Below are 27,875 nucleotides of genomic sequence, written 5' to 3'. Positions count from 1 at the left end.
AATCATCACTGTGCGTCAGATCATCACTCTTTTATGTAGGAGTTCTTATGGAGACTCATGAAGCCGAGTTAAGAGGCCAACTCCACTCATCTTTATAATCTTTTATTCTTCCAAGGCACAGCAGATGTGTTGGCAGGGCTAGAAGCTATCAGAATACATTCAGGGTGTGAATGAACACATCAAGTACACACAGATCTACACCCTGTCGCTCTCAGTGAGGGGTCAGTGACTGCTACATGCTCAGTAGGCCCAAATAAAAATGAAAATGCAGTTAATTAACATTCTGTGCTGCTATTCAGCGCTCAGTCCCCGGTCATCATGGGGACGACTCACTAATACTGTTCAAGTGAATACTTCACACAGACACACACATACGGAATCTTCATTTAACATTTAACTTTAGTCAGCCTTTATAAATAAAAAATGAATGAATGAAAATATGCATTCACTGATCTGGTTACTTGTAATATAGAGAATTCTTTATTCCTTTAATCCCAGAATGAAACACTTATTTTTTGGATTTAAACCTGAAAATATCCAGACTGTGAGGCTGGCATCAACACCTGATATCACACACAAAAAGCTAGTTTTTGTTCTCAAACCACCGGGGTCATCTAAAAAATGGTTTTACCCATAAGAACCCAGACCCATTTTTCCTTAAAGGACTTAATGAGTTAAGGTCAGACATAAAGCTTTACAAGGAAGAGACTGGGGCACTCAAAGTGCTTGTTACACCGGTGTCACCGTGGATTCTTATGGGTTAAAGTGATGCTTTCGAGCATCAAAGTGGGACTACTGAGCTCACAAGTAGAGAAAAGTCTAAAAACCAGATGATGGAAGGCTGTAAAACCATTGGCTTTGATAACTTTTAAAAAATCCCAAACAGTTCAACTGTTACGCAGAGTGCAGACACAAAAAAAACAAAAAACTACAAGTAGATTTAAAAAAAAAGAAAAAAAAAAGATGCAAAGCAGAGGGAAACATTCACAACTTTTTTTTTGCTAAAAAACAACAGACCTCAAAAAGTATTCCAGGGTCTCTAAAGAAAATGATCTGTACTGTTGTTTGTAATAACCTGGATTTTTAGTGTTAAGAACATTATGAAGCTTACAGTAAAATAAATCCTTTGGTTTTGTTCACTGTGAAAGTTAAATAAAATGAAAACATAAAAACTCAAAACACACATTAAAAACATCTCATCTAAACGTCTTCCTCAATCAACAAAATACAGCTTTGCGATTGACACCATACACTTTTTTTTTTCCAAATTATACAATTGCATTTAAAACTGTGTCATCTGTATCTATAACGCTTTAATCCAGAAGACCTTCTAGTTGTTCAAGTATAAACATCACTGGACAGCAGTGATGATGTGTCACCTTTGAATTTGTAGATCTTTAGTTAAGAACAGCGTTATTACTACAAGTAAACATGAAGAGAGGAGAGCTCATCAGCTCATGCAAGACTCCACACTTTAGTGTTAAACCCCATAGCTGAGTATTGTCCATAAAACAAATCATTATTGTATGTACATTAGACAATAAGAAACTCTCACTGAAAAAAACTGAATGCAAAGTAAACGTCCTCTAGGAGCTAAGTACCTTAATGTCATAATTTGCCTTTAGAAAATAGAAAAAATTTTCATGCAAAAAATATATACCTGGGATTTGGATAAAGTCTCGTAACACAACATACCAAAAATATATATTAAAAACTGTCTCCCATAAGCCTGCGTGACTCCACAGTTACAGATTAAAGAAACTGGAGAGCAAAGCTGAACTCACTCCAATAAATGAAACCTGCATGGTACCAAATGTAAAGATTCCTGACGCACACACCCAAACTGCAGTGGAGAATGGCTCAAAAATCCTGCAGTTTCCTCTTGAGGTGCACATGCTCGCTCATGGTGAGTCGGCACATCGCTACTTATACTCAAGGCTTGTGCTATCTATGCAAAGTTAAGAGTGTTGCAGTGAGCAGGTATGTTTATTGGTACCAGGGGGTCTTGCGCACCCAGCGGAGGGTGAATCCTGCGTCTGTGCGGATCTTGATGGAAGCTGCTTCTGCTTCTCTCACCGTCTCCTTCACGGACTGCATCAGATTCTGGGCGTTGTGGACCAACATCTCTGTGGCCTGATCAGGGAAACATTCAGAAGTGAAGCAGTTAGGAGTGAAATAACATAGATGGAGTGAAAGCAGGAGGATCAGATGTTTTGCTTAAGTAAAAGTACAACGCAAGTACTATATATGTATGCATTTTAAAAGTAAAACAAAAATGTCCCCTGTAAACAATATATTATTATGTATGAAGAAGCATTTTACAGTTGCAGCTGGTTGATGTGCAGCAAATACTAACAACTTTATAACCTGTTATTTAGGTATTTTAGTCAAGCATAAGGATCAGAACCCCACTAATCGTATTACAAATCTGAGAATTTGTGATGGGTTTAAGGTGGCAGGGTAAAAAAGTAGTGATGTCCGATATTGACTTTTTTGTCAATAAATATGCTGATCTTGTCCAACTCTCAATTTCTGATTCCGATATGAACCGATACCGATATACGTGGGCTTGGAAATAATTCCAAACCACAGACATATTGTTAGTCAGACACAGCAAGCTTGTTGCTGCTACCATAGTTCTTGTTTACACGCTTCACGACGCAGTTTGATGATGTGATCATTTGCACGCCGTTGAAAACCGGCATTTTTTTTTTTTTTTTTTTTAAATCGGTTTTCATGATAGGCAAAAAAACCAATATAACCGATAATGGTTATAACGGTTAATGATAACGATATTGACCAATATTACAATTTTATACCAATATCGGGCCGATATTATTGGTGAGCCAATGTTACCAGACATCAGAATGTTCTGTTGCATGTTTTCATTTTGGACTTTCCTCAATTCAGACCTTTTTCTGTGAAATAGCGGATGATGCAACATCTTTGAGTCTCCAATTTTTGAGAAATTTAGAGAGAAAATTTCTCCTCTACTTGGTAAAACTGCTTAATTAAATGAACTTATTTACTTTCCAGCACTGTTGGAGGTATTTGGGATGTATTGGTCCAATATGTTAAGTCACTATCTGCACTTATGTTAACTTGATCAGCTTTTGACCCTGATATGACCAATTCATTCTCTTTGAAACTGGATTACATCCATTCAACCAGGGCACCAACTGAGCTTTTACTGCCGTAAAATTGCATGACAGCAGTGTTTGTGACTTTAGGAAAAGAGAGTACTGGCACTGAACTGCAGCAGCTGTATCATAAAGGAAACACTTGTTTGTGCATTCCTATAAATTACATGCAGTTCTGTGAGTTTACCTGCTCTGACTCCTCTTCACTGATGTTTGTTCGTCCCAGCATGGTGGCTTTGACAGTAGACAGGATCTTCAGCTGAGTGCTGATGGTTGGGATTCGCTCACAAACCTTCGGAAGGAGGGAAATATGTAAACTGTTTTCTGTTGAAAACAAAGAGACTGTTTATGTCTGCTTGAGTTTGTCCTCACCTGCAGCAGGTTCGTTCTGATGCGTCTGTCGGTGCACTGCTTGGCCACCTCTTTAGCCAGTCTCGTCACCTCATCTGATGCCTTGGCAATGTCCTTAGCACACTGGATCAGCGCCCGTTTGTTCCCGCTTCCGCCGCGCACCAGTCGAGACATTTCTGCCATCAGCAGAGCCATCCGCTTGGCTGCTGCAATGATGTCGTTGCCCTGAAGAATGGGGAGGAGGCAGAGGAGGAAGCAGTAAGAGCTGCGATCAGAGCAGCGTGGCTTTGGATGGGAGAGATCCGGATGGAAACATTGCATTTGAGTCATGTTTCCACAGATTTAATAACAAATAAATGTAGGAGAATGAAAGCAGTGTCATCAATAGCTGAACAAATGCTTTGTATTTATGGGTTTGAGCTACAAAAGCCAAACAGCATTACAGTGAAGCGTGAACGCTGCATGCAGTGTCAGCACAAGTTAGCACTTAGTTTTCAACCCTCATGGAAGAAAATATGAAATCTCATTTTTTATTTATAATTGAGTTTCTCACCAAGTCACTCACATCACAGTGAGCCTGAGGTTAGTTTCCATGAAGTGATGTTCACAGTGTTGAAGTGATTAGTGCACACCCTGAGGCTAAGAAGCAGAAGCAGGTGATCATACTGGATAAGCAGGGCGGTCTAACGTCAAAGCTACATCACCCAGAAGTCTTTGGGGAAACTGTCATCCTTGGCTTCACAGGTTGGCCAGACAACGAATGATTAACAACAGTGGTAACAGCGAGACAGAGCGCCTGGCTCCTCCTTTGAAGCACTTTACCTAATCGTGAACATAAGGGATGGACTTGTGAAGCCAGTACCAGTTTATCCATGTGGTGCACAAACAAACTTGCCATTCCCACAGTCCTCGACCTTTAGTGCGACCTTAGCATCAGCATAACCATGTGTCTAATGCAACAACAGTAAAACAGCAGCCGCAGCTGGTTGGAGGTTTCCGTGGTAGTGGCGGATGCAGAGCTTATTGCTGGCACAGTCCCAGTCACTGTCAGCTAGGACTCCAGGGTGTTTCTTGTCCTGCAGGGCTTTCCTTGTGGGGTGCATTTATCTGTTTGCATGCGTGGATGTACGTGCATGTGTGTGTGTTGTGGGGTCAAACAGTATTTTATGATCCTCCCAGCTTGTTTAAAACACTGGCGGACTTTTACAAATACTATGTGACCCACATCTGGTTGTGTGTGCTCATGTGCATGTATGTGCGCAGACCTTGCTGGACCACTTGCGCGCCTCCTGGTGGAGAGACTGGGCAGCTGCCAGAATGGGTTGATTGACAGGCTGGTTGGAGGGCATCAGCAGCAGCTCTGGCTCATAGTCATCCTCACCATCAGTAAACTCATCTTCATCATCTACCTCCCTCTCCTCTACTGCCTCCTCATCCTCAGGCTGGGCCGGGCAGGAGGGAAGGGATTGGAGGTGGTGGTTGGAAGAGCAGGATTGATCGGGGATGGGGAGGAGAGGGAGGGAGGCCAGGGGGGGAGAGGAGGGGGAAAAAAGGAGGAATGAGGAGAAGAAGGGGAAGCCAGGGACGGCAGGAGGGAAGGAAGCATGGGAAAAGGAGGCATTTAGTACAGTATGAGAGGCACCGGATGGAAGAACAGAGGACAGGAGATTTACAGGAGGGAGGAGGAGCGAACACAAGCACAGTGAGGGAGCAGGGACAGGGTAGGTGAAACTGCACAAACAGACGGTTTCGATGGGGGGAAAAAAAGAGGAAAGAGGCGCTGGTTTGGGAAGGCAGCAGGAGGATGACGCACCTTACTCTGAGGCAGAGGCTCAGTTGACACTTTATGAAGTATTTGCAAAAACAAACAGTGGTCGCCATCCCTCTAGTAGTGTATTTAGGAGTCTACAAGGTTGCTGGGAAACTAAGTGTGACCCATGACACGAGATATTTGGTACCTGGTTTCCAAAGGCAACTCTAATGCATACAGAGCTGTGGAGAAACTGTTAGGAGCGCTACTGAGGGGAAATGAGCGCCACAAAGATAGAAAGAGGGCATTATTCCTTGATAATCGATTGTTATTTACACAGAATAACTGCTTCTGTTTACATTTCTGCCACACAAAAACACTTTGATGCACACATACAGAACACTGACACCAACGGGGACAAGAGGAAACACAAATATTACTCTGATATACACGTGAGGCTGTGTTGTCTCTCCGCCGATGGCTCTTATTTTTATATTTACTTTGTGCATGTAAGTGGGCACAAGTAAGCCAGTAACAACTTTACATGCCGACACCTTGAACAGATGACAGTTTCCAGTTTCCCGCTGAAATTGGAATCGAGCCACTGATCTCCACATTTCAGGAAATTCAGATATTCACAGAATTCAAGAAAGCACTTTAACAAAATGCCCAACAGAGAGAATAACCTGTGATCATAACAGTACAAGAGTAAAACATGGACAGTCATCAGATGCGACTAACTAGATGGCTTGTACCATGCATGCTTTCTGTGCGTTTGTGTGAACTGACCTTGCTCGACCATTTGCGTGCCTCATCGTGCAGCTGCCTGGCTGCCACCATCATGGGCTCGCTCAGCACCTCTCCAGCCTTCTGCTCCGGGAACTCCTCGTCCTTTTCCTCTGGAGGAGGAGGCCGAGGCGGAGGCACCTCGCCCTCTGGCAAAGGAGGCTTAGGTGGCGCTTGTTCATCACTAACCTGCACACACATGGCAACACATACAGCATGTTACCTGTAGATATGGAGTTTAGAAGTAAAAGGAGTGCGAGGGAAAGATAGCTCAGACACAATATTGTCTGTAATGCTTTTCCGTCCCGAAATTGCTGGTTTTACTGCTTAGATTAAAATGTTTTTGATCTGAAGTCAACTACCACAAAAACTGACAATATGCGATTACCACCATTGCTTACATTGTAATAAAAAGCTTGGAAATGTAGTTGTAAATCATGTTTTCTTCTATAATGGGCATACAAAATAAAATACTTAGCACAGAATAAGCAACAATCACAGTTAAACTTAGCAAAAAAATAAAATAGCATCCTTGACTGTAATATTTTTAGATGACTCAAAAACCATCCTCATCATTACTCTGTGTGGGTGAGATCTGACTGACTGTTATGGCAGCATAAGCCGATGACCCAACAGGCGTAATCTGATTTTGATTCAAATGTTGCCAAATTTAGATTTTTGTACTTGAATATGTGACATAACCTTTCCCACATGAGTTTCTCCCACTATAAACAGGTGGGATAAAATTATAACTAAAGAAATATCAACCAAAACAGTTCTAAATGGGTCAGAAAACAGCTCGTTCATGTAAGATACCGGCACTTATTCTAAGAATAGGGCCTTTAAAGGCAAAACCAAGTCTGTGGTTTAAGGGGTTTGTAAATATTTCACTCATACTTTCATACAATCTTTCAAAGAAATTAATTACTCAGCTTCACATTTAAATTTATTGCCCCTTGGTTTTGGGAGGAAATGGACATTTAAAGATTGACTGTTTATATTAGAGAATATGTGTGTTTGAATTTGCTTACGTGGAGCTGGTCCAGGTCAGGCGGTGGAGGAGGGAAGTCGGGCTCTTGAGGTTGGAAGGCTTCTCGAACTTTTCCGACTGCAGCCAAGATCCTCAGACATGAGTCCAAATAAGCTTTCTGCAGAGCTGTGGAGGAGATTGTGAATCATAAAGAGAGCTCACAAGCTAAATGAACCCGTGTCATTCTTTTTCATGCATCTTGCACATGTTTGATCCGTACCTTTATCTTGTATGTTCCCAGCCACGGCCTTGGCATCCATCACCATGGGTGAGATGGTGTGTGAGAGGATGTCTGAGGCGTGTTTCACAGTGTCTCTGAACCGCGGGTCTTCAGAGTTCTCGACTTCCCTTTTAGCCACCAACAGGACCCGATTAGCTCGTCTGGCTATGCTTGTTGCCCCGGCAACAAGCATTTGTGGCTGAACATTTGCCATGGCAACTCGGCACTTGTCTATGTCTTTCTTTATAGCCTCCTCAGAAGCGTCTAACAGAGATTTGGTGTCGATGGCCTCGTCCACCAGACCTTGGGGCACAAACACACACATTAACCCTTTCAGGCACATCACTACTTGTTGCAGATTGAGAGAACACTGCAGTGACTTTGAAATGTGAGTAATGTTCACCAGTGAGTCTCTCCACGTTGTCAATCCACTGGTTCTTCATGGTGTCAAAGTGCTCATATGCTGCTTTGTTACCAGGATTCTTCAGCAAGATCCGAGCAGCAGAGGTCACCTGGACAATAGCAGACATGTCACACTCAGACTGCATATGACGAACACATGTTTTATCCACGTCTGTAATTATGTAAATCAGGGACAGTGAAACAGACAGAAGCACCTGTGGCGTGAGCTCTCTGGCATGTTTCACAGCTGCATGTATCCCCTCTACTGTACTCTTATTAGCTGTTCCCACAGCAGCAGCCTTCTCAGCGGTCGCCCCCAGCCGACCTGCATGGGTCTCAAAGTTTCCTGCACGCTCTTCGAAAACCTTTGGCAAACATTAGTATTCACACAGTCAGTCACAGTATACAGTAGACATTCTTCCCATATTCTGCAACAAAAACATCTGCATGGTGTTTCTGTGGATGAATTATCACGTTTTTGCACATTACAGACCTCCTGTCTGTTGGGGGTATCAGGAGGGGCAGTTGCAGCCACGGCCAGCAGTTTAATGGGAGTGGTGGTGTCACTGAAAACATCAGATACCTCCTGGGTCATCACCTCCTGCATGTGCTGCCTCAGGTCCTGGTTGAAGCAGAGTGTTGCATCAGTCCACTAGGTGGAGCTCTGCACCAACACTTTCAATAATAACTAACCCGCCTGCATCATATACTGTATATATGTGCTCAAGACTCCATGTTTTTCAGAGCTGATCAAACCGAGAGATTCTGGACATCTTGTGCACGCTTTTACTCAAAATTCTGACCAGATATATTTGGAATATTTTGATTCTATTAGTTTCTAATGAGCGTGGATGTTGAGCTTGAGCATCATTCTATGTCATTCCATAAATTTATGTCTGTGTTTGTGAAACACTGATACCTTCAGTGAGTCCTGCAGTTGTGCAGCTGTAGCTCGTGCATGAGGAGCTTCAGCCTCACCCCTGCCGGCCATGTCTGCCAACGATGCCATTAGACCCTCTGTTCGGTCGCAGCGCCCGACCATATCCTGTCGATATGGGCCTAACAGGCCTCCTGCCAGCCGCCTTCCTTCCCCAACCATTCCTCTGATTGCTGCCTGACCTGTGGAGTGACACAAGTCATTATCACACCTAATAGGACTACTGGATGCCTTCGTGCTCAATAAAAACCCAGACACAACAATTACAATACCATATTAAGCAATGGAAGTCTCCAAATTGCAACACACTGTTTTTTTTTTTATTTGTTGGCAACATGGGCTAATAATAAAGTACTAGGAACGGAAAGGGTGAGATTGTGGTTTATGCGTCTTCTCTTGCAATTTAGGAAAGAGGATGCTGTATTCTGTGGTGTGTGCTGACATCATGAAGTGTCTTGGAAGCGATTATGTTATTAATATCTGTAGCGTTTGGTTATATCGTCTAAGAAAGCCTATAGAGGGCAGGTACCTGTGTTCCACTGTAGCATCTCACACTCTGCTCCCATTAGGAAGCATGGGAGAAAATAGGAAACAATCAAATTACACATAGGAAGGCAGCATAACAAAGCATACAAACAATGTAATGCCCCCTGGAAGACTAAATAAATCAGTTAGTCATTCAGTGAGTCAGGCATGAGTTACATCTCTGTGGGCATTAAAGGAAATGGCACAGTCATTTCTGTGCCACATTCAGCAGTGCTTCCTGCCTGAGACACCTCATGCCACGCAGACACCTCACGTCTTTCACATCCTGGCTAATTGCTGCTGCCTTGACCACTTTAAACACAATCCATCATCCACGTAGACTCACAAAACGACCGGAAGGTCATAGCGCTTATCTTTGTGCCAAACAAACTGCATCATCCCTTCCTGGAGCCGTCATCCAACTTACCCACTCCTCTGTCGTCCACTCCGGGGTTGTTCACCCAGCGGAGGGCCTGCTCCATCTTGCCCTCCAAGGTGACGGCGGGCTTGGCTGGTCTCATGTTGGCCACGGCCCGGTTGGTTTTAGACTGCAGGGTCAGCAGTGCTGCTCCAATCTGCTTCGCCAACGCACGGGCCTCTGGTGTATCACCTTTACCCCTGAGAGAGACACAAAGAGAGGGATGGAAACAAAAAGGCACAAAAACCAGACTTCAAACTCATCAGGTGCTTAAAGACTCAATTTATCATAGTTAGAGAGCACCTTAAAGGGAAATACCACTCTCAGAGACTGTTTTCATGTGAAGTAGAAATAAAGATAAAAAGGGTTGTAGTAATGTCTTCAAATGGGAGCATATTTTTTTACAGACATAAATGTACAAGTTCTGATCCAAGATAATAATTCAAGACTTTTCCGAGCACAGAAATGTCATTATCAGATTCTCTGTTCTGAATAAAATGAATTAGACTTTATAAATGTAACATCTTTTTGGCCTTGTACAGTTTTTTTTTTTTTATTAGATCACAAAGGGGGATGATATACTGATCTACTGAGCCACATGTTGTAAAAGCACTATCTGGTCAAGATTTGAAATTGCTTACACATTCACATTTTTCTCCTTTTAAGGTTCAGCTCCATCGTTCTTCTGTAGATGTGAACAACAGCTGGATCATTTGGTTTAAAGTTTTGTCTGTTTTCTGTTCGGGGTCAATAAATGCTGCTTAAGCGCATTCAAGAAAATATATTCCTAACAGCGACTCAGCTTGCCGTCATCCAGAGAACTGTATTAAGAGGACAAAAATGTTGCATCAGAAATTCATTACAAATATTAAAGTCTGTTGTTAAATTAAGTGGTATTTTCCTTTAAACTCGACCCAGTTTTATTCCTCATCCTGTTACCGACCCTCCACATGAACACCACGACCCCATTACACCACATTCAAACAGTCAGAAACCTTATTGTAGGACTGATGCCCAAAGTTTGCAGGCAACAACATATTTTCCATGCAGGTAAAATGTGCCACCTATTGGTAGCATGAGGCTGCAGTCTGAGCCTAGAAAAAGAGGGTTAAACAGTTACATCAGGCATTCACAATACATCCTTCATCATGCAAGTGTCAGAGGAGGGAAAGCGTACTGTCTGCGGAGCTCCATCAGCCTGGCGGTGAGTCCTGCAATCTCACTTATGGAGCGCAGGATGTCATCCCTCTCTTTGGGGTCTTCGCACAGATCGGCAATGCGTTTGGCCTCTGCTAGTAGCGCTCTGATGTTCTCCTCCCCTTCAGGACCACCATTAGGGTCAGCCAGCCAGGCCTAAAAATGCACATATAATGTATGAGATTACTGACATCTAATATAATAAGAAATCACACATCTGCACAAAAGCATGGGAGAGCTTTAAAGAAGAGTTAAAAACCTGCTAATTTAATTAAGCTATTGCTCTGATCTAAACTGATTAGCTTGCAACTTAAACAAAGAAACAAGAAATCGATCAAGCAGCTGCAGTTTATCCAGAACTCTGCAGCCAGAATCCTAACTGGACCATATTATACCGGTCCTCAAATCACTACACCGGCTTCCTGTTAGTCAAAGGATAGAATTCAAACTCTTACTCCTGGTCTACAAAGCACTGAATGGTCTTCAACCAAAATCCATCCTGGACTTATTAGCTCCATAAGAAGCATCCAGAGCCCTCAGGCCATCAGAGACAGGTTTACTGTGTGTACCCAGAACCAGACCCAAAAATAGTGAAGCAGCATTCAGCTATTACGATCCTCATCTGTGGAAAAAACTTCCCGAACATCTGAGGTCTGCTCAAAGTGTCGGCTCTTTTTAATCAGGCCTGAAAACCATATAGTTTACTGCAGCTTTCTCTGAGATGCTCAGTCAATTTTCTTGTCTTTTAATGCATATTTATTTTCTCAATAGATTTTACTTCTATAATTTTAATGTACGTCTACCTTTAAATCCTTTTTCTGAGCATATTTCGTAAAGCACCTTGAATTGCCTTGTGTATGATTTTTGCTGTACAAATAAACTTGCCTTGCCTTAAATAAACTGAAAATAATCATTTAAAAAAATTAAATCAAGAGGGACACAATTGGAAAGACTTTTGCCCAGAGAGAAGGCATTGGTGACTGGATTACTCTGATGTTGCTCTATCTGACCTGTGCAGCATCCAGCCTCCTGGCGATGGCCTGCTTGGCATTGATTAGAGCCTCCAGTCTGCGGGCAGCACTGTCCACTTTGCCAAATAACAAGTCTAAGCCCTGTGAGCACTGGCCTGCTCGCTGCACACAGCCTGGGGTCGGGCCCTGGCCTCTGTCAGACACAACAAACACTCAGCTGAAGCAATTACTTCCCTCGGACACAGTAAAGGTGGAAAACAGCTTTAGTCACACCGTCTTGCACAAGCACACTACCTGACTCGTAGATCTGCGATCTGGTCAGTCATTTGGCCCAGAGCCTTGGTGGTTGCCAGTATGTCTTTCCTCTCCCTCCCAGCACACAACTCCCCCACCTTACCAGCTTCATCCATTATCACTCGCAGCGCCACCTCACCAGGGTCTCCTTAGATGGACAAAACACTTCAGTGTGAGATTGAGAAAAAGCATAAATTGCTGACTGGTTGTTACAGTTGAGGGCACAACGAGCTAGAAAACAAAAAACAAACACAGTCACCTGGTTGTCCATGAGGGTCTCTGAGCCAGCTTTTAGCTTGTGCCATCTTTGACTCAATCAAAGCCAGAGATCTCTTCAAAGCCTCCATATCCTGAGGTGAAGAGAAAAGACAGCTTTGCCTTAGCTTTGTCGAAACAACAGCAGAAATGAAATGAGTGGGTATCACTTTACACTGTTTTATGAATAAAGAGTTGTCAGTGTTGAAATCAGTATTTTGTAATAAGTGGTTACTGTTACAAAAACTTGTATTTGTTGGGGACTATGATTGATACACCTTCGATGTGTAGAATTTATGGCTTTGGGATGGTGTAAATATGAAGCTGATTTAAAATGTGTTCATCTTAATAAGGGACCAGGCCATCAATAGTGTGGCTTATTGATTTTTGGATGGCAATGGAGCTCTGTGGCACAGATAAACAAGCTATTTGTGGCTTCGACACTTGTTATTAACCTTTGCTGTTCTGGTCTTCTCATTAGATTTATGAGAAAAGTAATTAATATGCATGCCTTCTCTTTTAAAATGAAGGATACAAGAAATTATTTATGTAGTTGATAACAATGTCATACTGATTTACTAACATTTATAGCTATAAACTGTAAAATTTACATTATGTTACTTGGCCTCTTGCTGACAAGAATGCTTTGGAAGCAAAGTATCTCTAACTTACATGAACTGAATCTGGTAACCCAAAAGTGATGTAGAATAATGTAAATTATTAATCTCTAAACAGTATTGAATTATTAATTTACCACGAATAATGTAATTTTTATCAATACAAGTCTTTGTATTGTATTGTAAAATGGGACCTACAGTTTTATAGAAGACTCTCCATTAACCCAGCAATAAATTGATATTTTATTAAAAATAATGACTAATTCTAAAGTGCAAAATGAGAGATTTACTGGAGTTTAACCACCGCACATCTAAAAAAGGTCATGAACTCTTTCACTGCTTCCTGGAGGAAAAAAAAAAAAAGACAGAAGCTTTTTTCCAGCTCAGAGGAGCATGAACCGCTTAAGTGGAACCGTTCAATACAGCCCATCTATTATGGATGCGTCTGGACACCAACCAGCTTATTTCTATAATTCATGACCCGAGAGGATGACAGTCATCGTGTGCCAGCGGTCTCCCTCGCACAGTGACAGTAAGTGCTTATCACAGCTCGTACACAGAGTATGCAGTATTTCCACAGCAAACACACAGACACACGCACAGACAGACGGATCATTGTCTGAGGAAGCTGTGTGCAGAGAAACATGCAGGGTTACAGGTTAGACTAGTGAAACAGACCTAAACTTTGTCATAAATGATCTCATTACGGAGTCTCTGATGCCCAAAAACATCTTCCCATTAGAGTATACTCTGCCAAAAAAAGAAAAAACAGAATCTTATTGTGCTACTGGCTGCTCTATTATACAGTAAAAGTGAGCAACAAAAGGAAAAAAGTAACCTTACTGGAAGACAGACTGAATTTCTGAAGCAGCTTTTGTAAAAAATAAGCTGAAAAAGCGGTCATCTGTTTCAAGCCATTTGACTCAAATGGACATCCAGCGACAAACAGATGCACATAAAATGATATAGTGATGAAGTATGTGTTCTGTACATCATCACATCAGCTAACAGTCATTGGACACATGACACACTTACTGTTAAATACCAGCATGACAGAAATGCTGTACATATAAAAGCATGAGGACGCGTTTCCTTCTCTCACACACACACATACACACTCACACTCGCATGCTGGAAACTGCCGAGGGGGAGAGAAACAGGCTTACCTTCTACAGGGAGGAAAAGAATGGAGGAGGAAGGTAAAGAAAGAAAAGAAAAAAGAAAAACCAGGAGTTATACTATTGAGCAAAAAGAAAAGTGGAGACAGAAAGCAAAGAGTGAATTTGTCTCTAGAGATGCAGCTCAATGTTGATAGTTTGTGGTTATGTGTGTCCAAACAGGCACTCCAAAGCAAAAGTGATCATCTGGTTTTGGTATGTGGGGCTTTTAAAAGTTGCTTTTTGGGGGGTTTCGGGGATATAAAATGAAGAAAATCTTCAGGGGCAGAATGAGCCGTACCTTATTGGCCCAGGCGTCTTCATCCCACGTGGTGAGCTGTAAGACTCTTATAATCTCGTTGATTTCAGCGCTCATCTTTTCAAAGGTAAACTTTCGGTTCCTCTCTGCCTCTTCGACACCGGCACCTCGACTGCTTTTGGTGGCGACAAAAATCTTTATAGCTGGGGACAGAAATGCGAGGATTTATTACTAAAGTTAGGAAAAAAGAAACTTTTTACTTGAAAATTCCTCACAAAAGACATTAGGCCCCATGATCAGAAAGAAATTTGTTTAAATCTAGTGGTTTTAAAGCTGAAAGCAGAAATAAACAAACACTGGCACACATTTGGAGCTGTGATTCAGACCACTCAGTGATTGCGGGTTTCAAAATTCCCTCTACTTTTATGTCTGTTTTTGGTCTCCACCAGCTCCTGAAGTAAACATTTGGGTGCTAAATGTTTCACCAGCTCGTCTCTAACTTTGTATGACTGAGTTAATCTATAATTGAGGGACTTTTGAAGTCCATGAGATATATCTTGCATACATTTTTATTAAAATTAAAAAAAATAATGTTTTTTATGTTCATTATGATCATGTCTTGGCAAACTCCATGACTGGATATCACAAAAATGTCAAGTAAATAACCGTCCGAATTTAATAACAACCACCTTTTAATTAGCTAAACAATAATAAAATGAGCTTATTCAAAAAATATTTTGATTGTACATTTTGCAGAAGCTCTTACAGACCTTCTCTTCTTCATGCATAGAGCTGCTAGTGGGCGATGTACAGTAAGTGTGTGTCACATCCTCAGCTCCTAATTACTATTATCAGCGTTGCTATAACAACCGCTGGATGCCCAATGACCTGCTCTGTCACACACACACACACACACACACACACACCTGAGATAAGTACTGGCAGCAGCTCTTTGATGGTGTTCATGGAGCTGAGGAGCATCTGTCTGTGCTCTTGGTGCGTCAGCTCCTGCTGCCTCTCCTCAATCATCTTTGACATTTTGGTCATACCTGAGGAGAACAGAGGAAAGTGGGATGAATTTACTGTCCTGTTACCAAAGTCACAACAATCAGCAGGTAGAATGTAGAAAATGTTTTTGTTGTGGCACATTTGTAAGTCCGCTGGGACGATCAGAGTCCGATGGCATCCTCCAATGTAATAACTATCAGAGTAATTCCAACACATTCAAACATCGTTGCTTCATGAACGACCGATCTCGCACAATGACAGCATCGGTCGAGTGTAAGCAAACCTTGGCATCAGATTTCCTCGAGCTCATTATGTGCCACAGCGCACTGACAACACAACTGACCTGCTGCTTCTGATGATAAATAGCCTGTTTAAGGTCCTCCTGCCAGTGAAAAGACTCTGATTGTTGATCACAGCATCTTAGTGTCAGAGGAGCAGTCAGTGTTTAATTTAGTTTTTAACCATGACGGATGCATCTTGGATCCAAAGAATCATCTAAAACAAAGGTTGATTGGACAGTTCACTACTGTATGAAGCTCTTCACAAATCCAGTGTGACGCATGTTTGTCGTTTGTTATCAAGACAGTAGTTCTGTACACATTTTCCTGAGTTTAGATAACTATATACTTTAAAATATTGCTTAGACAATATAACACTTTTTTTTATTTTATTATGAACGAATTCTCTGAACCCCAAGCAGTTTCTGGGCATTTTTTGCTCCCATCATGCATTTACTTACATTGTGCTGATTTTTCAGTGCAGTATGAAGATTTGCATCTCTAAATGAGATAACTAAAAAATGTCTTTTGTGCAGATACAGTACATATAATACATCATAGAGTTTTTTACACATTTTCAAACTTCAAAACAGGTCAATCTGACCCGCAGGATGAAACAAGGGTTAAGTAACTATTAATTGTTGATTAATTCAATGAAAAACTGATTAATAGTTGCAAAGTAAAACACTGTGCCTCTGTTTAAACACGACCGCTGCAGGCTGTATTTGTGCTCTAGATATCTGTATTCATTTTGTAGCCATTTATTGCTAACTTGATTTGGTAGCAGTAAAACACAACCTTTTATTTTGTTACGTGAAGTCCTGTGCAACAGTCCCTACCTCTCTCCACATATATTCACACTTTTATAGTATCAACTGTTGATAAATATAGATGCAAAGGCCAGTAATTAAATGTTCTTTGCTGATTAAAATAAGTAAAAAGGCATGTGTTCTAATAGATTTTGAATGTGGGCTCTCTTCTCTGAGTACTACTATTAGTCAAACTGTGAAACTTCACCCCTAAAGTGACATTTTAAGCTCCTGCTGACCTGGTCCGAGGTTCTTGGTGTAAGTGATGAGGTCCTCCATGGTTTCCACCACTTCAGCTACCGACAGATACTCGAGGATTCCTTTACACACACGGATTATCTTACGCACCTGGGACACAACACAATACATAAAACATAATAATAAGCAGGTAAGATCACATTTACTGGCATTCAAGTAAAACACAGCTGTGATTTGAGGCAGACGTTATAGTTAGGACAACTAAATCATTGAGAGCTTTTTATAAACATCAGAGAAGTTGTTGTGTCGTTTGTGTGTGTACAGTCTTGTGACGTACATCTTGTGACTGCGGGAAGTTGGTGTTTCAAAAATGAGGCTACTGATGAGACATGGTAAGCATAATCACGTGCCCAATGTGATTCCACTTATGGAGCTGCCATTGACCATTCACACAAGAACAAGAACACACACACACACACACACACACACACACACACACACACACACACACACACACACACACACACACACACACACACACACACACACACACACACACACACACACACACACACACACACACACACACACACACACACACACACACACACACACACACACACAGTTATGACAGAGGGAAGTCATTTGATCTCAGTGATTAGATCTGGCTGCATTTGAGACTCCATTACAGCTCGAAGCTGAGTTCCTCCTTCCTCTGTGCAGCTATATAAAGCTTTCTTTCCCTGAAAGATACCACACCTCTGAAGTAAGAGTGATTATAAGGACACACACACGGGCATAAGGAGGCAAACAGACACAGAACCGCACCTCGGCCTCATCGAAGGTGAGGAGCAGGTCGGACGTTCCAGACAGTATCCCTCTGGATCCATCAATCAGGTAATCTCGTGCAGGAACAGAGTACGGATCTGCCTTCAGCATCTGAGCCGCCTGGACGAGCTTAGAACACGAGTTCTCCACCCTGAAAACACACAGCTGGCTTAGGACACAATGCCGAACACATACACAGACCAACGACAGCAATCAGTCACCCTGTAAATCACAGATCAGACATGACGTCCAACATACAGCTGAGATGTGAGGGTTACAAAGCGTCAGATAAAACTGCTTTTGCTGAAAAAAGGGGAATCGCCTTGAACAGATGTCTCCTCCATCTAAAAAGCTGCCCAGTCCATCCATTCATCCATTATCTTTACACTGGTTAATCCTCATTGGGGTCGTGGGGGGCTGGAGTCTATCCCAGCTGACTTGGAGCAAAGGCAGGAGACACCCTGGACAGGTCATCAGTCTATCACAGGGCTACATACAGAGACAAACAATCACACCTATGGACAATTTAGAATTATCAATTAACCTGAGCATGTTTTTGGACGGTATAAGGAAGCAGGAGAAAACCCATGTATGCACAGGGAGAACATGCAAACCAGAGATCTTCTAGCTGCAAGACAAAAGTGCTAAACACCAAGCAGCCCTTGAATTTAGCTCGGAATTAATAAAGTATCTATCTATCCATCTATCTATCGGAGAGTCTTGAAACGAAATCTAGAATGCACACTTTATGTAATTTTAAATTCTGCAATCCTAAATTCTGTGCATCATTCTTGTACACAAATTGTCGATTCCTTGTAGATCAGCGATTAGCTTGGCCTGCAGAAGGTGATGGATTTAAAGAGCATTCAAATAAATCCAAGTCCCTCCTCTTCATGACCCCCATTGGCCAGGGTATCAATGGCTGCTGGTTCATCTAAATTTAGGCAGGTTCACATTCCCACATGCCCCCTCCTAAGCCCCGTGAGTGAGATTTATGGTGTAGTGCCCCGTGCATGTGTGAGCGAGCACTGAGAGAGCGGTATGTGAATCTGCCTGAGGACTGGACCCTTTTTGACAAATTGGAAAAACTAATTGCAAATTGGCAAACAGGTGATGAAAGAGAAAGAAACAAGGAGGGGGTGAGAGAGAGAAGAAATTGCAAACACGGTGTTAACGTAAATGCTCATTAAATGCGATAACGTACACGCACAAACACAACACATGCAGGCAAGCAAACAGCCCAATGCCTGAGAACCGCTGAGGAGCAGCTCTCAGCCAGCACCCAGAGTTCATGTCAGCTCTTTGGATGCAAGCTGGAAAACAACAAACAGCCTCTCAGCGGTCTGGATGCTGGAGCTGGACAGTCACCCGCGCTCGGCCTCAGAAGCGCCTCTTTGTTGCAGCTTTGGAGCGCAGCCACGTTTCCTAACATTAAATCGCCTGGAATCCTCATTTTATCAAGTTCTCTGTCTACCGAGATAAAGTGGCCCGTTTCCATAATTTTGCCACTTCCATGAGCGAGAGGCAGACAGGAGGAGGCGCACAAAGAGGCGGCGGCGACGCTCTCTCTTCCAAAGCATGTACAGTGCTTCAGACTTACTTAATGAATGCAGGAGGCATGTCTCTCTTCATCAACTGGTCCTCTGTGGTTTGAACTGTTTCTTTCCCCACCTGCAACACACACACATGGACCATGGGTTCTATTATCATTAGCTGCAGCAAGACAAGCAAATAGTATTCCAGTGAGCACTAATAATAGTCTAAAGGGTGAATGGGTGTGCATCAATTCACACCTATTTCAACCACGCATGCATGTCATATCTTTGGTTTGGGGGACAGCAGCTCGGGCTCAGGTTGATTCTGCTGCCTGTTGTCCAACATGAGGGCTGTGCTGCTGACTTCATCAATTCACACAGTGGGACTGTGCAGGAGTGGAACCATTTTACGCATTAAATCAGGCACAAATGAGATTCAGGATGAGGTAAAGGTAGTTTTTTTACAGAACAAATGGAGCTTGGCAGTCATAACTGTGAGTATTGATTTTTTAAAATCAGAGTTACCTGACTTTTTCCCTCCATTTTTTTTGCCCAGCAGTTTGACTCAAACTAAAAACTGATGCATTTTAATCCTCTAAGAACACCGTGTCATACGCAGTATTTATGTGCTGAATCCTTTTAGGTGATTTGAATATGAAAAGCAACTTCTCTAGTGCTTCATCACGACTGTGCTGGCCGTTGTAAATCTTCCAGTAGCTATAAAATGAAAGTTTATGGAAACACACACGCTAACTTGTCACAGCAAGATGCAACTTAATTTAAAAAATGATGTTGTTTGACAATAAATATCAAAATATGGACATTGTGATATATGAAACTTGACATCTTGACACTGTCTGCTCTGACTTGCCAATCAGAAAATGTACTTTTTTTTCCCAATGCAGTAGGATATTTTCAGACTTTATCAGCTACACACCTACAAAATGACAGCGTAGGATACATTTGTACAGTTTTTAATTTTTGCAACAAGATGTTTAACTATAAACACTAAAACATTTTATCTCTTATTAAGACCTGAAACTATAAAAGAGCCCAAAATCATGCAAACACATACATACTGGTACACAGCGGGGTGACACAGCTGGCTGAAAACCCAAGCGGCTCCGAAACATCGGCTCTCGCACACAAAACGTATCCTACAACACGCACAAGCATGCAGCCACCCACACACCGTAGAGATGCAATTACAGTGAGATGATGACATCAGTCTCCTGCTGCTGCATCAGTGAAATTTGGTTAAAAGACTTTCTGGCTCCAGAGACTCAGGAAACAGCCATCAGACAGAACACATCTCAAATCCTGCCAGTCGAATCCACATGTCGTTTTATTCAAAAGACAGTTTTTGCATTTACAGACATTTAAGCCTGCTGTAGGAGTTTTCTTATTCTTATTCTGGTCGCACAGTCAGACTTCTGTCAGCGCTGTGTAACATCACATCAATAATTAATATCATCATCAGTAGTTGTGAATTATGAACCACAAGAACAAGAACTCTAGATTTCATCTGGGTTTTCACTTCCACGTTAAAAATGTACGGAACAGCAGAACTGTCACTTCGAAAGGGATCAAGGTTTCAAGTATGAGCTTGAACTAAACACTAGACAACCTTTAAGCCGTGATTTTACATCCAACTGCAACAAGACATGCTCCCCCAACAGCTAAAAAAGACACAACATGAAAAGACCACAAGCTTTCACGCCCTGATAACATGTATCTCATGACTCCAAACAGCATTTGAATGGTTAAACTATCTATATCTGTCTAGGAGGTTCAAAAGAAAGACATTTAGGGGCGACTTGATAGCCGACTGGTTGGGGAGTGAACAACTTGGGCAGTTTAAAGTTTGGTTCTCGACCTTTACTGCATGTCATCACTCTGCTCTCCCGACATTTAATGTCTATCTGCACTGTCACTATTAAATAAGGGCACAAAATTCCTAAAAATAATCTTTAAAAGAGAGAGAGACACATTTAGCATAAGTCAAAGTTAAATGTTTCCGCAAAAAAAAAAATTGGGCCAAAAATCTGAGAATCTATCCATCTATCAATCTATACAAAATACATTGCAGTATGTGGACAAGTTCTGATAGTTCAGTTTCATCGTAAATGTGATGAACTTTACCTTCAGTTGCTCCGTTTGGGCACCTGTGTGAAAATAGGGGTTGCCTTTATATATCTACTGCACACCATTTAGCTAAAATAAACTGCAAAAATGGAGAATACAGTAAAGGTCAGGCATTGTCTGTTTGCACAAAGAAGACTGCTCTCTCCGTCAGCTCAGCAGAAAACTTCCATCTTCCACTATTAACTGTTGTCAAAAGGTGCAAAACTCGTACAGCAGGAAGGTGCATGGGCAGGCTTGTAAAGACCAGCAGCAAATTAGAAAGTAGAGGAAAAAAGGATCACCAGGAATTACCAGACACAATAGGATCAAGCACTGTGGGTACAGAGGGAGCAGAAACTATTCATGAGCTCAATGAGTAAGACAGATTGAATAAAACAGAAAGAGATGTGTCTTATTTTTGTATGACTTCAGCCTACATAGATGAGTGGAGAAAATTCCAACCAGATTACACTTAGAATACAGCAAAACAAAGAGGTGGGACTGTTTACCTAATCATAAAGTCCATAGCAGGTGTCAAAAATCCATCATTCAGCAGGATAATGATCTTAAGCTGCATCATGAAAAAAACGCAATTGTGGAACATTTTCCCTGAGAAGTGGACAATCTTTCCTAACAAATAAATGCTTGACATCTTGCAAAGTGTTAGAAAGTGAAACTACAATACATTTTAAGCGTCCAGAAGCATTTTAGGGGTGCTGTATACTTCAGCAACTTGTCATATTCATGTGTCTAATTTATAAACTTCATTCCTGTGCACAATCTAACTGGTCAATGCTTTAGTTCTGTCACTGTGAGATGTTTACAAACCCTGTAAAGAGTGATACAGTTAAAACAGCTGAATCATTCAGTGCATTTGGGTATTTCCTTGTTTTCAAAAATGTAGGAAGATCTCCAACTCTGAAGTATGAGGAATGCAGCTCTACGAGAACAGCCTTCCCCGAAATAACCGTCCAAACAAACAAGTCACATCAGGTGACTGATGAAAGAGCTGTGGATGCTCCAGAGTTTCCCGTAAGCAGCAACACTCGGTATTGATTATTCAGTACATTATTAATGTGCCGTTAAGTGGTTTGCTGGACACACTTGGCAGCGTGGTGGAAATGTGGCTGCAAACGTTGAAAAGGTGTGACAGCTCCAGCTGGAAACAGACAGCTGTCAATCACAGCTGACACAATACAGTTGGCCTCATCTGACACTCACAGGCATCAGTTCTGATGAAGGTACAGCTCTCAGACTCTGCAGATAATGCTAATTATTTTTATTTTATTTGGTGGCCTAGTGTTTGCAGACAATGACCATATAATCACAATGAATTGAAGAGAATTCGTTATTGCTAGATGCTTCAGCTTGTTCACCAGATCATTGGCAGACTTGCCAGCAAATTGATGTTGGGAAGGCAGTTGTTACTGTGTCAGCCCTTTTCCCATTAAAAACAACGGCCACTGCTGGAAACAGGTGATTAAACGTGAAAGACTAAACTAAAATATTAATGCAAGTTAATGTTAAATGTAAACGCAGAAAGAATCATCGAATTTTCAGCTAAATGACTGTCCTTGAGTTAATAAGATGTGGTTAAATTTAAAATTGTGATATTTTCTCAAACTGATTTTATTCTACATGTGTCGTATAAAAATTGCCCAAAAGTAAACAATTTGCTTAAACCATTTTCTGTAAAAAACAAAAAAATTCAGTATTGCTTGGCCCAACCATGAAGCCATCGGTGTATTGGGAACAACTTTAAATGTACAATAACTAGGAAGGGAAATTGAGCTTTCACTTTTTCTGCTGCTATAATTTAAGGAAATTTAACTGTGATATACTGCGCAGAGTGTTCTCTCTACGTCTAGTCATGGCTGTGCTGTTTCCATAGAGATGCAGGACATTATATTGCACTGAAAAATGAGCCTCAAGTGAACGAAAATGTGTGAGGAACAACAAACGCCCAGAAACTGCTTGGAGTTCAGAGAGCACAAGATGTAAATATTTTTCAGCTAATTACACAGTCCATGTAGAAACTAACCATTTCGGCAATTAAAAGTTAAAACAAATGTTATAATTTTGCCATGAAATGATACAAGCCAGAAGCAGCTTTTGGCAGACTGAGAAGCAGAGGGGATGTGTGGACACGCAGTCGATTCATCTTGTCTCTGCCAAACAACAAGAAGAGATGGCTCATATTTACATGGAGGAGCAGACTGAGGACAGTTGGTGTGTGTCTATAGGGGGGTGGAAGTGGGAGGGTGGGCCATGAGGCTTGGCAGAGTCTGGTCTGAAGACACCAGAGACACTTTCCCCTCCCTCTCAGGGAGTCCAACCGAAAGTGTCTTTTTCTCTTCCTCCCTCCATCCCTGCTCTTCGACTCGTTCTGCATCAAGCTGTTCGACAGTTTTAGTCGACAGTCTCCCTCCTTACATGCCTCCTCTCCCTCTCTTTCTGCTCTGCTCCGTCAGTGTGTGGTTACTTCACTCAACGGTAAATCTATTTATTCCTTCCTTCCCCTCCCCCAGACATACTCAGGGTCTATGTTGACTCCTTCAGAAGCAGATACTTCACAAGCACCACTGGGGCGGCTCTGTCATCAGCACAACTTCAGCAAAGCTCACACTTTTCACCAGAATACACCGGCGGCAGCACCTTCCCCATCGTCAGTCGAATCTGCATCAGCCCACGCAAAGACCTCTGACAGATTGAGACTGACACCATCTTGCATATGTGTGTGTGTGTCTAAGTGTCTCAGTGACCTAGATTTTAAGTACCCCCCACAGCCGGCCCACCCTGGACGGGGTTAACTGTGTAATTGTATCAGTGTGCAGCAGGACTCTTGGGGTGATGGTTGCATATCGCTGTATACTGTGTTGTATCTTTGCTCAAACTGCAAAAGAGGAGAAATGAATCAGCTTTCTAAAATAAAGCATATGTGCTCAGAAGTGTTGGAGCTTTGAGCATCCAGCAGAGATTATCTACCCAGCAACGGAACTACCAACGCTTATTTTACAAGCACCTTTTTGTGCTCTCTTTCAACAACTTCTTGTCACCCACTTCTTAACTCTCGCTCTTGTATCAGCGAACTCTTCATCACCTCTTCGGTTGTTATTCAGAGTGTCTGAAAGCACAGTGAGCCTCAAAGTTACACTCTCTAAATCCATTACACAAGAACCGAGAACAGATAAACGCCTTCTGATGTTATATTGCATCCAACTTTTCCTCTTTTGTGCGCTCTTCTTATTCATTACCCAACATCCAAACAACATTTCCAGTCCGACACCTTCTTGTTCCACTCTGTGCTCGGCCCTGAACTGTACCCTCGCATCCCCATCATCTGAGACCCAGTGACTGTGCCCGAGGCTGCTATTAGCCTCCTCCTGCTCACTGTCTGGATGGATCAACTGAATGGATCAACAAGGACAAGCAGAGAAAGAGAGGGATGGTGGAAACATGTGCCTGTCAGCGATGGGACATCAGGGGCTCAATCTGGCCCGATGGTATCGCACAAAAGAGGATTTTTTTTTTTCCATTATTAGACGCCACTGTGTTCGAATTCAAACTGAGGAGCCCTTTTCATTATCAGTTAATGAGATATTTATCAAAATGATCTTGTGTGTCCTTGTACAGGCAGGAGCAGCAGCCTTACGAGAGAACCATTAAGAAAAGAACGATCAGAGTAACAAAAGGCGTCTTATTCACCCCTAAATTATTTTGTAGTTGGTCCTCAATCTGCTGCAAATCACACCACAACTCTGTGAGTGGACAGATGCTACCTTGAGTAAGTTCAATGCTAAGTTTGTGTGTTTGGATAAGCTTTCCCTTTAACAATATCAATAAAAAAAATGAAGTAAACGTGCAGTTTATACTTAAAGGTTTTGCACAAAGGCTGGATTTTTCGGCTCAAAGGGTGACAGGAAAAAAAATAAATCACAAAATAACAACTTTCCCAATATTTTGCTGAAGCCAAATACATTTGTCAATGTCAAAATCTTTCTGAGGCGCCCCTACACATGCATAGAAATGTCACAGAGCCGGTTCCAGAGATTAAATCATGATCCCTGTATAATATTGAAATAACAACTCAAAACTTTACTTCAACAAGGCACTCCTGATGACACCAAAAGCATCATTTTTGACCTGAAGTGCACCAATGAGGTGATGTGATTCAGCAGCACAGGGCAATGAGGTCAGAGGAAATAACTGCAAAAGGTCACCAAGCAGAGAAGCACGCCAAGCCCAACACATTTTGACATATTCGTTTTGGCACAAATGAACACGAAACCAGCTTTTTTACCTCTCTCTCTCTCTCTCCCTGTCAGATTGATGGTGCTGCCTCCTGTCTGCTGCTGATTTCTCCTGAGTGACTGAAGCCCGGTCTCCCCTACATCAATAACAACGACCCCGGATCAGCATTAATGATGTGGCCCATATTGATTTTTCCAAACAGTGCATACAGAGGAGACATCAGGGTCTGCCTGAAGCTCTGCTCTGTCTATATACACCGCCCAATTAGACCCAAAAAGACAGAGGAGGTGAAAATGAAAACTGAGGAGGTCCAGCAAATTGGGAAAAGAAAGAACAAGAGGATCAGAGGGAGAAGTTGGAGTGTGATAAATGACCAGAGGCTGCATCTATTCTCTGTGGAGGTCGTAATCACCAATAGCTGAGTTCATCTAATAAAGTGCAAAGTCTGCAATAATCTAATTTAAGTCTGATGAAGCTGAGAAGACAGAGGCCCGCAGAATGCACCTCTACCAGTGGGACAAGTGGCATTTCTCGTTTTACTGGGAGAGACACAGAGCCACACTCATCCTGTTAATTCAATCAGCACTCGTTTCTTCCGCCCTACAAACTTCATTGAGCTCGGCTGCCGTCTGATTACCAATGTCGCCAAAGTTTAGACATGTCGTGTCGCTGTGTTGTGTGCGCAAAGACGCACCGCTGGAGCCCGTTAAACACTCATGAGCGTCAGCTGGGTTTGTGGCACTTTTATGCCATTTTAATGGCGAGTAAAGAGCAAGCTGGGGTTTCTGTGCCATATATCAGGATGAGAGAGAAAAATATGACCAGCTCCAGTGCAGGACAGTTTGATGAGCAGTTATTCTAATGATTTATGACACTCATTAAACAAACGTTGCAGCGTGCTGTCACTGCACCAGTCAGCCTCCAGAAACGTCGCTTTCTGCAGGTTGGAAGTTTGGATGATAAATGTCACTGGATGCAGACACTTTGCCACCGAGCTTCCAGTGAATTGACGCCCTGCTTCAAACTCACCCGCACAAGGTTGCTGACTGCCGCCTGCACCGCCGCCACCGGCACCGTCAGATCCGGGATGGCTTTACCGTCCACCTCCCCCTCCTCGTGCATGATGACCAGGTGGGAGATCTGCTGGGCCACCGGCTCCAGGATACTCTCGATGGTCTTGGTGTGAAACACCGGCATCGTGGACGACTTTTACCGCAGCCCTGACAGAAGAAAAAAGGCGGCTGGTCGCTCCAGCACTGACGGTCTCCCCCCTTCTCTACCTTCTCCCACCTTCTCCTTCCTCACCGGCACCGACAGGAAGGACGAGTTGTCAGCGCAGCCCCTGAGAAGAAAAAGCCCCCCGCTTCCTCCCGGTGTCTCCTCTGCTCGGCACCCCGGTAAAGGCTGGACTCAGACGGTCGGTGTCCTCCGGTGGGAGCGACCCAAATCGTGACAGAAGGAATCACCGCCCTCCGTCCAATCACAGCGGAGGAACACAGCTGCCGTGCGTGTCGGTGTCGGTGCGCACTGACGCTTCCCCTGCAAATGAGAGCTCTTCCCAAATTACGTCATGCATGCCAGTGGCCCCAAAAAGGAAAGTGTTGGGGTAACTTAATGGGAAGAGAGTGATTCCTGAGACATGGGAGAAGGAGGTGCAACTACAACAAGGAAAGGTTGTAAACATATTGTGCTGCAGCCTCCTAAAGGTCAGAATCCTATCTGTGAAACTGTAGAAAGACCTGCACCGCTGCATGCAATGTGTAAGAAGACTGTGGAGGTGGTAGGTGGTGGTGTGTGTTTTTTATTTTTATTTTTATGAAGCTGCAAACTTACATCTGACATATGATCTATGTTCATTAAAAGGTGGGTCAGGAGTTCATGTCTCCAGGCCTCAGTGTCCAGGTCTAAATAAAGACCAAGGATTCAACTTGCTGCTGGCTGGAGCTGAAAGAAGGAGTCTCAGTGATCACCACACAGCACCTACACACAGTTCCTCAAACTCCTTTGCTTTGGCACTGAACATGATTAACAAACCTGCTGTTTTAACTCCAATCTAACAATCTGAGTGCATTAAAGTGAGAGAAATTCAGGGGAAATTGTCTAAATGATACCCTAATTTGTGGGTGCATCCACACTGGTTTGGTTGCTCCTGAGATCTGAATCTATGTTGAGGGAAACCAGAGACCCCAGCAGCAAAAACAGCAGTATTTATACCAGCAAGACCCCTAGCTGACCGAAGAACCTGCAGCCAAGAGACCCCCCCTGGTGTGAGTGCAGTCAAGAGGCTGCCTGGACACTCTGGTCCTCCCAGTTAGATTAGACCCTGTAACTCCTCTCCTCTCCTCTCCTCTCCTCTCCTCTCACCTCAGGAATTGTCCTTAAACAGGAGTAAGAGTCATACTCGCTGCATCTCAAACCCATATATGGATCGAGATGGAGTAAGAGAAGCAGTAAAGTAAACTGGTGTCTGTGAGTAATTGAGGAGGGGTAGGACACGCTCTGATTGGCTCCAGTGGTCCTGCTGTGAACTATCTG

At 42.7% G+C, this 27,875-nt stretch overlaps 1 protein-coding gene across 4 annotated transcripts; it reads right to left on the bottom strand.

Moving 5' to 3' along the window:
- Positions 1–86: 86 nt before the first annotated feature.
- LOC110958656 (vinculin-like) lies at positions 87–26,871 on the bottom strand. 4 transcript variants are annotated; one of them, XM_022205290.2, is made up of 23 exons: positions 26,370–26,869; positions 19,031–19,101; positions 17,431–17,581; positions 16,644–16,752; positions 15,236–15,358; positions 14,352–14,512; positions 12,281–12,371; positions 12,022–12,169; positions 11,767–11,920; positions 10,737–10,912; positions 9,569–9,759; positions 9,146–9,172; positions 8,599–8,798; positions 8,173–8,301; positions 7,895–8,044; positions 7,681–7,789; positions 7,278–7,580; positions 7,059–7,183; positions 6,031–6,216; positions 4,757–4,933; positions 3,513–3,716; positions 3,328–3,432; positions 87–2,133 (listed from the first exon to the last, which is right to left on the bottom strand). In XM_022205290.2, exons 1-23 carry the CDS (start codon positions 26,535–26,537, stop codon positions 1,987–1,989), a joined length of 3,405 nt encoding a protein of 1,134 aa, XP_022060982.2. In that variant the 5' UTR covers positions 26,538–26,869; the 3' UTR covers positions 87–1,986. The 4 variants fall into 4 exon arrangements, with proteins under 4 accessions (XP_022060982.2, XP_051816451.1, XP_022060984.2 ...); XM_051960491.1 differs by lacking the exon at positions 4,757–4,933 and having other exon boundaries at positions 26,370–26,870; XM_022205292.2 differs by lacking the exon at positions 9,146–9,172 and having other exon boundaries at positions 26,370–26,870.
- Positions 26,872–27,875: the final 1,004 nt, after the last annotated feature.

Source organism: Acanthochromis polyacanthus, chromosome 15 (genome assembly GCF_021347895.1).
Source record: "Acanthochromis polyacanthus isolate Apoly-LR-REF ecotype Palm Island chromosome 15, KAUST_Apoly_ChrSc, whole genome shotgun sequence".
NCBI classification, from domain to species: Eukaryota; Metazoa; Chordata; class Actinopteri; family Pomacentridae; genus Acanthochromis; species Acanthochromis polyacanthus.
This window is presented reverse-complemented; position numbering and strand designations above follow the sequence as displayed.

Coding starts and splice junctions, on each gene's coding strand:
- LOC110958656 (XM_022205290.2), bottom strand. CDS start 26,537: ATGCCGGTGTTTCACACCAAGACCATCGAGAGTATCCTGGAGCCGGTG. Junction 15,359..16,643: donor CACCAAGAACCTCGGACCAG/GTCAGCAGGAGC, acceptor TGTTCTCCTCAG/GTATGACCAAAATGTCAAAG. Junction 8,799..9,145: donor GATGCTACAGTGGAACACAG/GTACCTGCCCTC, acceptor GTCACTCCACAG/GTCAGGCAGCAATCAGAGGA.